Source organism: Dermacentor andersoni, chromosome 1 (genome assembly GCF_023375885.2).
Source record: "Dermacentor andersoni chromosome 1, qqDerAnde1_hic_scaffold, whole genome shotgun sequence".
Classification (NCBI taxonomy): domain Eukaryota; kingdom Metazoa; phylum Arthropoda; class Arachnida; order Ixodida; family Ixodidae; genus Dermacentor; species Dermacentor andersoni.
Genome location: NC_092814.1, coordinates 297476640 through 297494620, shown reverse-complemented (window position 1 = coordinate 297494620; position 17981 = coordinate 297476640). Strand labels below are relative to the sequence as shown.

At 46.6% G+C, this 17981-nt stretch overlaps 1 protein-coding gene across 3 annotated transcripts in view; it reads right to left on the bottom strand.

The window, feature by feature from the left end:
* Positions 1 to 17981, bottom strand: part of LOC126548583 (monocarboxylate transporter 13-like) — a 51901-nt gene that overhangs the window by 18952 nt on the left and 14968 nt on the right. For all 3 annotated transcript variants that reach the window (XM_055063322.2, XM_050196832.3, XM_050196833.3), the window contains one exon: positions 12154 to 12297. In XM_055063322.2, coding sequence (XP_054919297.1) covers positions 12154 to 12297 — 144 coding nt within the window. The remainder of the gene's footprint in view (positions 1 to 12153; positions 12298 to 17981) is intronic.

Sequence of the window (17981 nt, the reverse complement as noted above, 5' to 3'; positions counted from 1 at the left end):
GCCGCAGTGGCTTAGCGGCTATGGTGTTGCTCTGCTAAGCACGAGGTCGCGGCATCGAATACCGGCCACGGCGGCCGCATTTCGATAGGGGCGAAATGCAATAAAGACCGTGTTCCATGCATTGGGGGCACGTTAAAGGTCCCTATAGGTTGTCAAAATCCGGTTGGAGTCCCCCACTATACGGCGTGCCTCATAATCAAATCGCGGCTTTGGCACCTAAAACCCGAGAATTCAATTCAAATTCTCTTCCCTGCTATTTCCCCACTCATACTCTCAGCGTCTCTAAACGAATACTCATTGGGCAGCGCCACCTAGAAGGACTTAGAACCATAAAAGATAGCAGTTACTGCGTGGACAGATATATATCCCTAGCAACCGCTAGAAAAAAAAAAAAAAATGGGCATAGTTTTTTCAGTTTTGTTCCTCAGTTCTGTTCCTCACATTATGGTACCGCGATGGTCACAACACAGCAGTCGCTTTGACATTGAAAGAAATCCTACACAAACAACAGAGCAACCCTAACACAGAGCACACGTACGCATCGCACATTCTCATACAAATTAACACTGCCCGCTCTGCCTACCAACGTACTATTGCGCTCAGTACGAGCTACAACGCACGACCGCTTTGTCACGCGCTTTCGCGTTGGACCTTATACTGAGCGTGATAGTACCTACTAACGGCTTAGGCTATATATTTATCGTGTTTTGACCTAGAATGCAGTGCTAGTGGGTGCATCTTTGTTCTGCTTAATTACACAATAAATCTCGACAGAATGCTTATTTAGATATAGTCAGCTAATACGCACCTCAAGAACCACACAGTCCTGTTAATATAAAATGGCACTGTATTGAATTCCTTTCGAGTAGCGAGTTCCAGTAATCAGCACAGTAAGGACATGTACAAAAGCAGGTGTCCAATTGACAGCCCGTAATACCCTTAGCACTAAAAGGGTGCGTTAGGTTTACAATGCTAGGCTAATGCGCAATCGAAAAGGTTGTTTTGGTAATCACAACGCCCTTACGCCACATGTTTGCAACTTTCTGTCAATCAAAACGGCGGTTATTGTTTTTGAGCTCTAAAAAACCCTTAAGGGTGCAGAGTGGTTTATAGTGCAGTTGTTCCTTTCACTTTCCACTCCTCGCTATCCACTTTGAGTGATTGCAAACGCACTAGATATCCCCGCTAAATGGGCATGTCGAAATATTCCGTACTTGCGACATCATTTGATACAGATGCCGTATTTTATAAGAATATTTTGTGCCGTCGAGTGGTCGATCCCGGAAATTGCGACTGTGCTCTCTCTCTCTCTCTCTCTCTCTCTCTCTCTCTCTCTATATATATATATATATATATATATATATATATATATATATATATATATATATATATATATATATATCCCTTTACTGCACCTTGTTGCATTTACGCAACATTCTGATGAACGGCGTTAAAAACCGAAGCAAAGTCAGTTTGGAGCTGCCTGTACACGTTGTTGCATATCCGCAACATTGGTCTGTAAAACGCGCCACCTTGTGCTGCAATCTGTGCTAATCCTTCGCATCTTCTACCAAAACAAACATGGCGGAGGCTGCGCGCGCCCGCGAGCAGTTATATAGGTAAGTTTTACAAATTGTAAATGTATTTCTCCATAAGACAAAGCGCAAAAAAAATTCTTACGCTATGCTCCACATCCTTCCGACTCTGTAGGTACAAAAAAACATTGTCATTTCGGAATAGTTTGTTCCTGGCGACAGAACATTGCTATGTTGCACAAATGCAACAACGTGTACATAGTTTATTTCCTTCGGAAAAGTGAAATGGCTCCGAAACGCTGGTATGGCCAAGCAATTCCTCCTGATAGTGAAGGCAGTGACTATTCAATTAGTCACGACAGCCACGAGTGTAAGTCCGTTTCGGTTCAATTTGTGGACAAGATGTTCTCTGGTCGAATTTCCTTTTTTCTTTTCAAAAGTAAGCTGTGCCTCCGCACGTTGCCGCGTCACGTCGTCACGTGCACAACTTTACGTCTGTGCTTCGATGTTCTACATATAGACAATAACCCGAAAACACTGCAATGGTTCGTGGCTGCACGGGAATCTGCGTGACGTACTGCACGAAGCGTGGGAACCACCTGTGCTGCACAAGCATGTACAAGTGCTTCTTTTTGTTCCACACTAAATCATAGGTGCACCAATGATTGTCTCGTGCAAATAAGCATCTGAGTATGAATCGCACTAAATTATCTTTTACTTTCAACTTCTTCTTTATTTGCACATTGTTGCAAATATGCAACATACCCTTTTTCTGCAAATTGAAACCACTGACATTCGCTAAAGTAAGTTTCGATGGGAGTACAGTGTTACGTTTCGCCTACAACGCGCGGTATAGCCGGCGCGGATGCAACGGACGCCGGGGCTTCGTTCAAGCGGCGGACATTCTGGCCCGTTCAGCGCCGCCGATACGCCTCCCCGCCAAGCGCGTCCAGGCATGTTTCAATGCCACGTGTCTTCAAGTGTGCGTGTGTGTGTGTGTGCATGTTGGTGCCCACGCTTGTCAAAGCGCGGCAGCCGGGGAGAGGAGCTCCCCAAGTGTGAAGCGAGGAGGTCTGACCGGCGCCGGCCCGGCGGATGCGTCACTACACTCGTCTCAACATGTCTCTCAGCCTGTCCGTGCCCCGCATCACGTGCGCCTCTGACGAGGCGTTCCTCCTTCCCCTCAACTGCGAGAGTATAAAAGCAGCTGCCCCCGGACGCCAAGAGAGAGGCTCCGATTTCTTCCGTTGAGTTACGTGCTCTCCCGTCTCTCCACTTCGGTCGACCTGACCGCCCGCTCTTTTGCGATGCTAGAATAAACAAGTTGTTCTGTTACCAGTCGACTCATGCTTTGCCGGGACCTTCGGATGCTTCCAGTTGTGCCCCAGGCCGCCAGGCCAACGCTACCCTTGGGGCTTGCGACCCATTTGCAACAACGGGCGTCAGCGCTGAGATTACAACAACAGGTACTGTTATGCTTCCCTACAACTCCATGAATATTTTGAGGAAGCAAAAAATTGTGCAGTAAAGGGATATATACCTTAAAAGAGGGGGGGCTTCCACCTCTGAACGTCGGTAAGAGTGAGTATATACCGTTCGTTACACTGTTACAAAGAGAGTAGCGTCGCTTCCTGGCATAGTAAGCTTATCGAACGTTACCTACACACACACCACAACTCACACGCCAACTTGCGCCCATTTTATCGCCAACATATCAAGAATAAGCTAAAGAGCGCACACTTGTTTTAATGCCCTGAAGCATGGGTTATGGTCTACACCGACAGCACCACACGAATGTTCGAAGCTGAACATTTCGTGACAATCCAGAGTAAGCGGGTGAATAGTGATAATACACTTTTGCTACAAACAAGAAACTACAAACAGTACCGAGAGGCGTCAGGATACCTTCATTACAAACAGTAATGAACAGGATACAGAAACTCCTCCTATAACTAGTGATGAGGTCAAAAGGACCTTGAAAGACATGAAACGAGGAAGAGCGGCATGAGAAGATGGAATAACAGTAGATTTAATCAAAGATGGACGTGACCAAATGCTCGGAAAACTGGCGGCTCTATATACGAAGTGTCTATCGACTGCAAGGGTCCCAGAAAACTGGAAGAATACAAATATTATACAAATCCACAAAAAGGGAGACGTTAAAGAATTGAAAGATTATAGGCCCATTAGCTTCATCATCATCAGCCTAGTTACGCCCACTGCAGGGCAAAGGCCTCTCCCATACTTCTCCAACTACCCCGGTCATGTACTAATTGTGGCCATGTTGTCCCTGCAAACGTCTTAATGTCATCTGCCCACCTAACTTTCTGCCGCCCCCTGCTACGCTTCCCTTCTCTTGGAATCCAGTCCGTAGCTCTTAGTGACCATCGGTTATCTTCCCTCCTCATTACATGTCCGGCCCATGCCCATTTCTTTTTCTTGATTTCAACTAAGATGTCGTTTACCCGCGTTTGTTGCCTCACCCAATCTGCTCTTTTCTTATCCCTTAACGTTACACCCATCATTCTTCTTTCCATAGCTCGTTGCGTCGTTCTCAATTTCAGCAGAACCCTTTTCGTAAGCCTCCAGGTTTCTGCCCCATATGTGAGTACTGGTAACACACAGCTGTTGTACACTTTCCTTTTGAGGGATAGTGGCAACCTACTGTTCATGATTTGAGAATGCCTGCCAAACGCACCCCAACCCATTCTTATTCTTCTGGTTATTTCAGTCTCATGATCCGGATCCGTGGTCACTACCTGCCCTAAGTAGATGTATTCCCTTACCACTTCCAGTGTTTCGCTACCTATCGTAAACTGCTGTTCTCTTCCGAGACTGTTAAACAGTACTTTAGTTTTCTGCAGATTAATTTTCAGACCCACCCTTCTGCTTTGCCTCTCCAGGTCAGTGAGCATGCATTGCAATTGGTCTCCTGAGTTACTAAGCAAGGCAATATCATCAGCGAATCGCAAGTTGCTAAGGTATTCTCCATCAACTTTTATCCCCAATTCTTCCCACTCCAGGCCTCTGAATACCTCCTGTAAACATGCTGTGAATAGCATTGGAGATATCGTATCTCCCTGTCTGACGCCTTTCTTTATAGGGATTTTGTTGCTTTCTTTGTGGAGGACTACGGTGGCTGTGGAGCCGCTATAGATATCTTCCAGTATTTTTACATATGGCTCATCTACACCCTGATTCCGTAATGCCTCCATGACTGCTGAGGTTTCGACTGAATCAAACGCTTTCTCGTAATCAATGAAAGCTATATATAAGGGTTGGTTATATTCTGCACATTTCTCTATCACTTGATTGATAGTGTGAATATGGTCTATTGTTGAGTAGCCTTTACGGAATCCTGCCTGGTCCTTTGGTTGACAGAAGTCTAAGGTGTTCCTGATTCTATTTGCGATTATCTTAGTAAATACTTTGTAGGCAACGGACAGTAAGCTGATCGGTCTATAATTTTTCAAGTCTTTGGCGTCACCTTTCTTATGGATTAGGATTATGTTAGCGTTCTTCCAAGATTCCGGTACGCTCGAGGTTATGAGGCATTGCGTATACAGGGTGACCAGTTTCTCTAGAACAATCTGACCACCATCCTTCAACAAATCTGCTGTTACCTGATCCTCCCCAGCTGCCTTCCCCCTTTGCATAGCTCCTAAGGCTTTCTTTACTTCTTCTGGCGTTACCTGTGGGATTTCGAATTCCTCTAGGCTATTCTCTCTTCCACTATCGTCGTGGGTGCCACTGGTACTGTATAAATCTCTATAGAACTCCTCAGCCACTTGAACTATCTCGTCCATATTAGTAACGATATTGCCGGCTTTGTCTCTTAACGCACACATCTGATTCTTGCCTATTCCTAGTTTCTTCTTCACTGTTTTTAGGCTTCCTCCGTTCCTGAGAGCCTGTTCAATTCTATCCATATTATAGTTCCTGATGTCCGCTGTCTTACGCTTGTTGATTAACTTAGAAAGTTCTGCCAGTTCTATTCTAGCTGTAGGATTAGAGGCTTTCATACATTGGCGTTTCTTGATCAGATCTTTCGTCTCCTGCGATAGCTTACTGGTTTCCTGTCTAACGGCGTTACCACCGACTTCTATTGCGCACTCCTTAATGATGCCCATGAGATTGTCGTTCATTGCTTCAACACTAAGGTCCTCTTCCTGAGTTAAAGCCGAATACCTGTTCTGTAGTTTGATCCGGAATTCCTCTAGTTTCCCTCTTACCGCTAACTCATTGATTGGCTTCTTGTGTACCAGTTTCTTTCGTTCCCTCCTCAAGTCTAGGCTAATTCGAGTTCTTACCATCCTGTGGTGACTGCAGCGTACCTTGCCGAGCACGTCTACATCTTGAATGATGCCAGGGTTCGCGCAGAGTATGAAGTCGATTTCATTTCTAGTCTCACCATTCGGGCTCCTCCACGTCCACTTTCGGCTAACCCGCTTGCGGAAAAAGGTATTCATTATCCGCATATTATTCTGTTCTGCAAACTCTACTAATAATTCTCCTCTGCTATTCCTAGAGCCTATGCCATATTCCCCCACTGACTTGTCTCCAGCCTGCTTCTTGCCTACCCTGGCATTGAAGTCGCCCATCAGTATAGTGTATTTTGTTTTGACTTTACCCATCGCCGATTCTACGTCTTCATAAAAGCTTTCGACTTCCTGGTCATCATGACTAGATGTAGGAGCGTAGACCTGTACAACCTTCATTTTGTACCTCTTATTAAGTTTCACAACAAGACATGCCACCCTCTCGTTAATGCTATAGAATTCCTGTATGTTACCAGCTATTTCCTTATTAATCAGGAATCCGACTCCTAGTTCTCGTCTCTCCGCTAAGCCCCGGTAACACAGTACATGCCCGCTTTTTAGCACTGTATATGCTTCTTTTGTCCTCCTAACCTCACTGAGCCCTATTATATCCCATTTACTACCCTCTGATTCCTCCAATAACACTGCTAGACTCGCCTCACTAGATGACGTTCTAACGTTAAACGTTGCCAGGTTCAGATTCCAATGGCGGCCTGTCCGGAGCCAGGTATTCTTAGCACCCTCTGCAGCGTCACAGATCTGACCGCCGCCGTGGTCAGTTGCTTCGCGGCTGCTGGGGACTGAGGGCCGGGGTTCGATTGTTGTATTCATATAGGAGGTTGTGGCCAAGTACTGCACCAGGGTGGCCAATCCTGCTCTGGTGAGAGAGTGCGTTACCGGTTCTGCTCACCGGGATCAGGCCGCACTCCAGGCCTGTTTGTGCAATTTTCTCAACACACGGTTGTTTTTTTTGTATTTCCCGGTGGAGAATAGCGCGGCACCGGGATTTGAATCACGGTCCTCTTGCACTGGAGACGGATACTCTACCGTCCCCGTAGGAGTTGAATTAAAAATTATTTTATGGGGTTTTACGTGACAAAACCACTTTCTGATTATGCACGCCGTAGTGGAGGACTCCGAAAATTTCGACCACCTGGGGTTCTTTAACGTGCACCTAATTCTAAGTACACGGGTGTTTTCGCATTTCGCCCCCATCGAAATGCGGCCGTCGTGGTCGGGGTCCGATCCCGCGACCTCGTGCTCAGCAGTCTAACACCATAAACACTGACACGGAGCAAGAAATATTTAGGAGTGGAAACTCCGCTGTTAGCGGCGACCAGAAAAGGTCACAAGCCCGCGGATATATTTTCATGCTGGCGGCACCTGGCGGCATGGGAAGAAATTACCGCCGTTTCGGTTGCCAGGGCAACCGGTCGAGCGTGTTGCTCCCGTTCGGCCGCGCGTGCCTGACTACTACTGAGGGCACTCTCGCGCGCTTCTTTACCGCTTGTAGCCCGAAGAGCAACTGCTGCTACGCTTCAGCCATTTGAGCACAGTAAAAAATAAAACGCGTTTTCCATGACAGCTATAAGATGATACGTAGCTTCTGGTTGTAGCCAGGGCTATCTTGCTCCGTGGCGGGCGGTTTTCGGCTTTTTGCGCTTGCGAAACTGATGGCTATCTCGTTCCTAATCGCTCAAAGGGCGATCACTTGTTTCTCGCTCTAGTGCTCACAGGGGTGCGCGTAGGAAGGATGCCGCCGTGCATGTGTTTCCGTTCCTTTTCTTTTTTTTAAGACTCGCGAAAACTAGTTGCCCTAGCTGCTTGGCGATAAGAGGAAGATTAGCGGAACTTTGCCACACGTGTTGCTGTTTTTGATGGGCACACAACAAAACAGTTTTCTTGAGTGCGCGCACCTCCGCAGTTCGATTATGGCGTGCCCGCTGAAGCAAACACCCGTGTCATCTGCTTGTCGGCTGCTTTGAGCGGGCGCCGCCGGAGTGAGCGCCGGAGCTGCCGGAGCCGCCGAACAGCCTGCCGGGCGCTGCTTTTTTTTTTTTTTCCGCTGCGGCTTCTACGACGCGCCGCATGGTGCTGCCACTGCATAGGGTAGCGTCGGCGCATGCAACAATTGTGACTTTATCTGTCGCCCGCGCTCGCTCGCGCTGACGGGAGTTTCACCTCCTATATGTCTTACTCCGTGAACACTGAGCAACCACGGCGGGTCCCGCAGGAGTTGTACGCCTCATTTAACCTACAGTGGTGCCCTACTTGGTCAGTCAAGGTGGACCAATCTGAGCTCGGTTATACCGCATGGATGGCACTCGGCTAGACAACCTGGTATTTATGACCTGCACATGTGAGTGTGAGGCCATACATATTTAAAGCTTTTTATCTTTCTTTTTTTTTTTTTTAGGAGGGTTCCCGTACAGTGATAAAATAAAGGAAAAGACATTAAAAGAAAGAAAGAAAAGAAAGAAAAAAGGGGCGGAAAAAAAAAAGGAACATAACAGGCGATTTGAACTCGTGACCCTTCGATGTTGCCCGGAAAGATAGCTCAGTCGGTTGGTTCGTCAGGCCCCAGGCTACTTTCAAGCGCCACAGCTCCTGCTCCGAGCCTCACACTTACGTGGAAAGAGACTCATGTTGTCATGTTGGAGTAGTTGGAAGGCATACTTTCTAGGAAAAATGGCCGCTCGAGGAGAAGAGCGAACTCGAGCGGCTTTAGAGGCTAGGAAAACTGCCTTAAAATATTTAGACTTGAGGGAAAGCTTCGTTAACAAACTATAACACGGCAATCAGCACTCGAATACGACGAGAAAAATTACTGAGACGTGGAAAATTCCCTTGAAAAAATCTGGTTTGCTAGACAAATGCTTGTATGTATTGAACCTCTTAAAAGATGAGGGGTGAAATATGCGCTCACCGAGAGGGCATCGTCAGCACGAGACATCCACGAGGCACCTTACAGAGATGTGGAGAGCTTCGCGGCCGGAACGAAGCCTCCCTTCTCCGCCGGCCAAGAGGGGGAAACGCGCTTTCCGATCGCTCAAGGTTGCGCGGACAAAGCATAACTCTAGCGTGTAGGAAAAGCTTAACCAGGTGCGATGGCGGCACGCATAGCGTGGGAAGCTAGCCGCCAGAATAACTATACCAAGGACTGCTGCTGATGAGGGCGAAATACCTTCGTGTAATTATAATAACCCTAATAGGACTACTCTCGAAAAAAAAAAAAAGGAAACGGCCCAGAGGGCTATACTACGAGAGCTATGACTGATAGTTTTCTATATATATATATATATATATATATATATATATTCATCTCATCTATGGGATCGCATGCGCGCGCTGTTTCTTTGTCTCTGCGTGTAGTTCAGTTGAGAGAGCCAGTTTAAGGGCGGAGAAGAAAGAAGAGAAAAGCAAAAACTGCAGCGCCGTGGTTTTAAAGCGCACCCGTGGTAGAGAAACGGAATGCGATATAAGCGTGCGTAGCCATGATACGCACACGACAAACTGCCTTAAAATATTTAGACTTGAGGGAAAGCTTCGGTAACACACGATAGCACAGCAATCAGCACTCGAATATAATGATAACCCTAATACTAATTGTAAATATTCATCTCATCTATGGGATCTAATGCGCGCGCTGTTTCTTTGTCTCTGCGTGTAGTACAGTTAAGAGAGCCAGTTTAAGGGCGGAGAAGAAGAAAGAAGAGAAAAGCAAAAACTGCAGCGCCGTGGTTTTAAAGCGCACCCGTGGTAGAGGAACGGAATGCGATATAAGCGTGCGTAGCCATGATACGCACACGACAAACTGCCTTAAAATATTTAGACTTGAGGGAAAGCTTCGGTAACAAACGATAGCACAGCAATCAGCACTCGAATATAATTATAACCCTAATACTAATTGTAAATATTCATCTCATCTATGGGATCTAATGCGCGCGCTGTTTCTTTGTCTCTGCGTGTAGTACAGTTAAGAGAGCCAGTTTAAGGGCGGAGAAGAAGAAAGAAGAGAAAAGCAAAAACTGCAGCGCCGTGGTTTTAAAGCGCACTCTCAGTATTATATAAAATATTCACCAAGATAATCTCCTATAGAATAAGGGCAACACTGGACTTTAGTCAACCAAGCGAACAGGCAGGTTTCAGGAAGGGATACTCTACAATGGATCACATACATGTGATCAATCAGGCAATTGAGAAATCCGCACAGTACAATCAGCCTCTCTATATGGCTTTCATAGTTTACGAAAAGGCATTTGATTCAGTAGAGATACCAGCAGTCATAGAAGCATTACGTAATCGAGGAGTACAGACCGCGTACGTAAATATCTTGGAATATATCTACAGAGATTCCACAGCTACCTTAATTCTACACAAGTAGGAAGATACCTATAAAGAAAGGGGTCAGACAGGGAGACACAATCTCTACAATGCCGTTCACTGCGTGCTTGGAAAAAGTATTCAAGCTATTCAACTGGGTAGGCTCAGGAGTAGGGATCGACGGCGAATACCTCAGCAACCTTCGGTTTGCCGATGACATTGTTCTATTCAGCAACACTGCAGACGAGTTACAAAAAATGATTGGGGACCTTAACAGAGAGAGTGTAAGAGTGGGGTTGAAGATTAATATGGAGAAGACAACGATAATGATGAATAGATTGGCAAGGGAACAAGAGTTCAGGATCGCCAGTCAGCCTCTGGAGTCTGTGAAGGAGTACGTTTACCTAGGTCAACTAATCACAGGGAACGCTGATCATGAGAAGGAAATTCATATAAATAAGAATAAAAATGGGTTGGATCGCATACGACAGACATTGTCAGTTCCTGACTGGAAGCGTATCATTCATTATCATTGAAAAGGAAGGTGTACAATCAGTGCAATTTACCCGTGCTGACATATGGAGCAGACACTTGCGGAGGTTGACAAAGAAGCTCGAAAACAAGTTTAGGACCGCGCAAAGAGCGATTGAACGAAGAATGCTAGGTATAACGATACGAGACAGAAAGAGAGCGGTTTGAATGAGAGAGCAAACGGGTATAACCGATATTCTAATTGACATTAAGAGAAAAAAAATGGAGCTGGGCAGGTCATGTAATGCGCAGATTAGATAACCGTTGGACCATTAGGGTTACAGAATGAGTACCAAGAGAAGGGAAACGCAATAGAGGACGGCTGAAGACTAGGTGGAGCGATGTAATTAGGAAATTCGCTGGCGCTATAGTTGGAATCGGTTGGCGCAGGGCAGGGGTAATTGGAGATCGCAGGGAGAGGCCTTCGTCCTGCATTGGACATACAATAGGCTGCTGCTGCTGATGATGATCATGATTACGTAGTAGAGAACATCTACATTCCAATCACCACCCTTGTGCGCAGCAAAAACAAATCTAATGCAACTGAGCACACCCGCGAGTGATTACGCAGAAAAATAAACAATCAGTGACAGCATCGAGGGATGTTACTGAGTCAGAAGCATGACAAGCCGTGCTTCATAGTGATCGGCAAATAAAGAACAACGCTGAAAAGTCACTGATCCTGATTTAATTCAGAACCGGGAAGTATGGATAGCTTGAAATGCATTTCTGTAGCCCCACTTCCCGTAAAAGCACCCTATACACTTCCAGTACCGTTTGGACAAGGCGTAATGAACTCTGGAAGCGCTTAAATGTCCTCTGAAGCTGTGGCCAAAACTTCGTGTCGTCCACCCAGTCACCGTCTTCTATATCTACCAAAACAAAAGTTTGCTGAGCCGGCGAAGAAGAATATGGCCTCGCGTGCAGGTATAGCGCGAGAATAGAAGACGCTAGCGGCGCTCGACATGAGCGGATTGCAGTGTCGGCCTCTCTCGAGATGCCACTGCCTCATGGCTGGCCGGCCTAAATAAAGCCCCTCCATCCACGCGCCACCGCCGCTTTCCGCCAACCTGGTTGGCGGAAACGTGTATGGAGGGGCTTTAGGCCTAAATAGAGGCGGTGCGAAGCGGTAGCCGCCGTGGCCACGATTTATTTAGGCCAGCCAGCCATGGTACAGCGGCATCTCGAGAGAGATGCCGCTGTACCTCTCGGCATCTCGCGATACCCGCACGCGAGGCCATATTCTTCTTCGCGTGCTTTGGAGGCGACAGTCGCGCCGCTACACATCCATTGCAAACACGGAGGCAGCTGAGGCAGGTCATTGACGCGTCACCACGCGATCAAACATCGCGGCGGCCACGGGATCGCCGTGAATGGGGACTACAGACAGCGCGAAGATTATGACTCGGCAAACCCCCGAGACGCGGCGTACGTGCAATTCTTACCGTGGATCACACCCAGGACAACCGTCAGAACTGTGATGTTGACGATGAAGTAGCTCGCAAACAGCGTCGACGAAATGATGACGGCGGCTGCGAACAGCAGCTTCTGTTCGTTGAACCAGTGGGCCAGCCCACCGTACAGGACGCCTGCGTGATTTTTGGTACAGGTGAAGAGGGTGAGCAAGGCCGACTGCAAGGAAAGTTCACTGCGGCTAAATTGGCTATAAATAGGTAGTATTTACTATTGAAACAATCTTTCTAAAGCTATAGAACTGGTAAGAAGGATCAGAGAGGCGCTCTGAGAGGCGCTAGCTTCGTTGTTTCTCTCTCTCTCTCTCTCTACATATATATATATATATATATATATATATATATATATATATAAACGAGAAGAAAGGGGGTTAACCACGGGGCCCGATTTTTATTAGTCATATCATAAGAAGCCAACAAACCTGACACCAAGGACAACATAGGGGAAATTACTTGTGCTTAATAAATGAATTAAAGAAACTATGAATTAATGGAAATTAAAGTGGATGAAAAAACAACTTGCCGCAGGTGGGAACCGAACCCACAACCTTCGCATTTCGCGTGCGATGCTCTACCAATTGAGCTACCACGGCGCGGTTTGCCCATCCACTTTCTTGGGTATTTGTTTTCTAGTAGAACCCTGGGAGTGTTAGCCAGCGCCACCACTCACAGACCTTGGCGGCGGACGTGGAACGTCCTTTTTGCCGCAGGCGTCACGAGAACGTGATCTTTTTGGGTGAAGGTCCGCCGCCAAGGTCTGTGAGTGGTGGCGCTGGCTAACACTCCCAGGGTTCTACTAGGACACAAATACCCAAGAAAGTGGATGGGAAACCGCGCCGTGGTAGCTCAATCGGTAGAGCATCGCACGCGAAATGCGAAGGTTGTGGGTTCGGTTCCCACCTGCGGCAAGTTGTTCTTTCATCCACTTTAATTTTCATTAATTCATCGTTTCTTTAATTCATTTATTAAGCACAGGTAATTTACCCTATGTTGTCCTTGGTGTCAGTGTTTGTTGGCTTCTTATGATATATATATATATATATATATATATATATATAATATATATAGAGAGAGAGAGAGACAACGAAGCAAGCGCCTCTCCAGTTTGTTGTGGCTGTATAATTTCGTGCCAGATCTACTATGCCATCAAAGCACCAACTTGCCCGATAAGGTTTCCTTCTTTCGTTTATTTGGCTCAACTTAACAGCGTGTAGAATGTGCAGACTTTATTCAGACGAGGGTGTGAAAGACAAGTAAAAAAAAAAAATGCACGACTTGATTTTGGTTGGTTATCGTGCTTACGGAGGCAATGCAGGAAGAGCGGAACGATCTCCCACGATAGGGAGAATGGAATGTGTGTGGTTTAGTGGCGCAAGGGCCAGATATGGCCAAAGAGCGCCAAGACAATGTTAGTGATTTCGCGGTGATCATGATGAGTTCTGTGAAGATGTGACTTGGCTGTAAAAGGCTTAAAAATAGTCGCTGTAAAGTGCGTAAAATGTACATGCTATAAAATTATGGCGATGACTAATGACGAATACTATGAACATTAAAATCCATCGTAGAAGAATGATGCATTATTTAAAATATGCGAGATGTTAAATTGCTTACAGCACTACTGCCTCGCCAGAGCCCTTGAACCACAAGGGCCTAGAGGCACGTGCTATTCAAGATAAGTATCACAGCGCCATCCTCTGAAGAGAGGAGGCGCTACGAACGTGTGGGGCTAATAACATGCAACACAACATCTTTAAAAAAACCTAGGACTGCGTTGGTGTCAAAGAGCGGTTCTGGACCAAGTAACATAACAGGATGAAGGGGGATGTGCTGCCGGTATGCTAGGAGAAAATGTTTCTTTCTTTCAGGTTCGGCTTCCCGACACTCCAGTAGGACGTGGAGGACGGTCAGCCTCTCCCCGCATCTACCACAGGTTGGAGGCTCGTTTCCCGTGAGTAAAAAGTTATGTGTGCCAAATGTGTGTCCTATTTTGAGACGACAGAATAGGACATCTGTCCGGCGGGATGTTGTTACAGGAGGCCAGAAACCTAATTGTGGCTTTATTACATGCAGCTTATTATTTGTTTCCAGGTCCCACAAGCGTTGCCAGTAGTTTCGCAGTTTTCTTCTTAAGAAAGGCTTCAGGTCTGTGACAGAGACCGAAGCAGTAGGATTAACTGCATGCATTGAAATTGATGTGGCCACCTGGTCCGCTAGAACGTTACCCTCGATGCCCCGATGTCCAGGCACCCAGCATATAATCACATGTTGGTTAGATATATATGCTTTGCACAGGACAGAGTATAGTTCATTAATTACCGGATTTTTGTGGTTACAGAATGACATCAAGGCCTTCACAGCACTAAGGGAGTCCGCATATATAACTGATTTCTGGAGTTTTGATTTCTTTATATGCTTTACAACCGACAACAGTGCGTAGGCCTCAGCCGTAAAGATACTGGTTTCCGGATGTAGTACATCGGATTCCGAGAAGGATGGACCGACGGCTGCATAGGACACCCCGATAGGGAGAGGAGCAGACTGTGCGAACGATCGGAGGTCGAGTTCACAAACCTTTCCGTTCGTTAAGTGCTCGTTGACATTGGTTAGCCCCTTCGCTAATAACATGTCCAGCATCAGTATTGGCTGGAATTTGTTCTTACTAACGATTATAGCGTAATAGATTTTCGTGAATACGGTCCCACGCACGTGCAGCCCACCTGCTTCGCTGTGAGACCAATTTTGATGCCGCCTTTCTGTCTTATTCTCATGTTTCGTCTCGTCTATTTAATAAAGTAGAGGTTGCGAAGAGTGGTTTTGAGCGTCTTCCCGGAAAGCTAACTTGCACTAATAATTTGGACCGATATTCAGAAAGAAAGTTCTTACGCTAGAACTGTTAGTAAGTGTAGACGCCATGCATCCTATCGTGATGCTCGGCATATAATAAGCGAAGACGACCGGTCAATGGCAAACAGCACTTACGAACGGAAAAAGCTTCGCAAAATTTGGCCCCTGTATTGCCGGAACCTATCGTCATTACAGATAACGTGTTCTTTTGGGGGCAGAGCGAGTACGCAGCTGGCGCTGTCCATAATTTTGTGTCGTTATGCGCAGCGGCTGAAACGACTCTCAGTTTCCAGTTGCGGGTATGCATTTATATTGAAGCATGTTCCCTATCCATCGCTCGTTGAGCGCCATTTAACTAACGCGGAAACAGTTGCTTCTGTCTGTCGACAGAAACAGTTTGTTATAACTTAGTAGCCTATATGGGAAGGGGGCATTGCAGCTGTGACGGAAGCGTTTGGCGTCTGTATACCGCAGACGGGACAGCGCAGCTGTCGAACAGCGCCGTCTGCACTAAAGCGCTCCGCGAGCAGCGAACACTTGCCAGCTTCGGTACGACTTGCGGGCTCTAACATACACGTCTCCCCCGTTTATTCCCACTATGGTATAGATTGTAAAACTGTTCATCCACTATTATGAAAGAATACCGCGCACAGACTGATCACCACTGGTTAGTATGTGACTCATGGCTGTGGCGCTTCACGAGGAGAGATCGCTCGCGGCCACACGGAGGAGGGTGTCGAGGCGAGGCGCAATCGAATGCTTGCATATGCAGAGCGCGTGCTCCGGATTCTCGGATGCCGTCGCCAAGTTCTGACGTCTTGTTGTAGAGCGAACCGGCTGCTCTGATCGACGATCCGCCTGAGCGCGCGTGCCAACTTTCCTTCTTCGTGGGTTCACTGGCAAGAAACCAGGCCCTTCGTGGGACTGCCCAGTGAGTTTTGCCTGGAAAGTATCAGACACCGTGGGATTGTGTCTCGAACAGCATACCGTAGCGCATCGCTGCAGGTAACGAAGCAAGCTCGCGGCAATGAATAAGGGTGGCGAGGGGCGAGTGTGAAAACTCGAAGAGTGGCTCGCGGACGTTTATTAAACCTTTGTCAATGCTTTTTCGATTCCCGTACGTTTTCACAAGTTCTTTTTTCGTATTTGCGATTGCTTTCCTAATTTTGTTTTCACGTGCGATCTCAATTTTGCATATGAAGCCTTGCAAGTTGACGTCTTCCGTTTCCAGTGAACTCCCTCCGAACTGGGTCCGTATTCACAAAAACGTTCTCGCACTATAGACCTGTTCGTACGAACGGGTGCCAGGCAATCGGGACGTTGGTCACGTTGTTAGCGAAGGCGGTCAACCAATGGTACAGCTCTTGAGAACAAGAATATATGTGAATTCGGTCCCTGATTTCTAAAACTCCGTGTTCCTCGTTTCGAAACTGTTTATTCATTTATTTAGTTATTTTGCACGCACCGTTTGTATACCATGAAGTCACGTCTCAGAAGCCGGACATTGAGCCTGCGACCCAGTGCAGATCAAAAGCAGAGGGCCTTATCCAATGGCGAAGGAAGGGGGCATGACGCGTGCAAGATTTTCTGATAACTGGCAGTTCACAAGTGTGGCGACGACAACCGCCAGTCTTGTCGTCTGAGAGAGAGAGAGAGAGCAAATGATAATGAAAGGTAGGGAGGTTAACCAGGACTGAGCCTGGTTGGCTAGCCAACACTGGGGAAAGGGAAAAGGGGACGGAAAGATTAAAAGAGGAAGAGAAAGTCCACTGGGGATATCGTTCGGTCACCCAGTCCGGATCACAGACGCTAACTCAATCCTGTAGCTTTCAAATATTGCAGCAGCACTTTTGTGGCCTTTTGTAGCTACGATATGCGAGGCCATGGTCCCAAGATCTTGTTCAAGGGGAACGGTTTTCTATCTAACTGGTTGAGAGCGTCTTGTCGTCTGAATCGGCAAATCGCAAATAGCACTTTGTTTTCTCTCACACTGACGGCAAGTAAGCGTTATTTCCTCCTTTTATCCTTTTTTTCTTTCTTTCCACCTGACACGTCCGAATTTTCGGATGTGAGGAACAACGTGTGACACATTATTTCCCATGGATCCAATGCAAGAAAAAAAAAAGAAAGGGAGAAAACCCCTTTAGCACAAATCGCAAATTCAATTACACCAAACTTCCGCAGCTGTCACTGACGCCTGCAACGCGGCTCAGCGGGAGGCACGTATCAGTAGACTTGGAGGAGGCGACTCCTGATAGCTACACGAGAAGCAAGCAAATGGTGTTTTGGTGGACATAAAAAAAAAAGAAAAAGCTCCGCCAGCGTCGACGATGACGCGGAAACGTGCAGGGCTCACACCGCAGAAACAATAATTCATGAGGTCCTCGAGGGGCTTCTGCAGACCGCAGAGGCCTCCCGTGGACCTCATGAATAATTACCACGGTAATGATGGTGACGACGTTGCCCATAAGTCACAATTAAGAACCAGCGGGGTTCACATATGAACAGCCGATTAGAGCCTGAATACCTTTATGCATTCTTTTTTCAACAACTTGAAAGCATAGAAGGATTATTTAGCAAGTTAGGTGGAAAGGTCAGCATTTGCGACAACGCACAGGTTTTGCAAAGCGCCGGCAAGCAAAAATTACTCAGTATACTTTGTGCCTTGCAAATGCAATCTCTTTTTATATCTGCCTTTTGGCTCTCAAGGTGTTTCCTTAATTATTTTGCGCCGTGAATATTTGAGTTTACCGGGAATAGTGTACTTTCTTTAGTTTTATAAGTCAATTCTGCTAGGAGGAAATGCTAATAAAACGAACGGATTTTCGCGATCCCTTCGAGTTTGTCTTAAATGGCAACTCTGGTGATTTTTCAATGTCCGCTGACCGTAATAAAGTCTTGAATATACGTTTTCTTTCTCACTCTGATTATGCGTGTCAAACGATAGTCATTTAGTT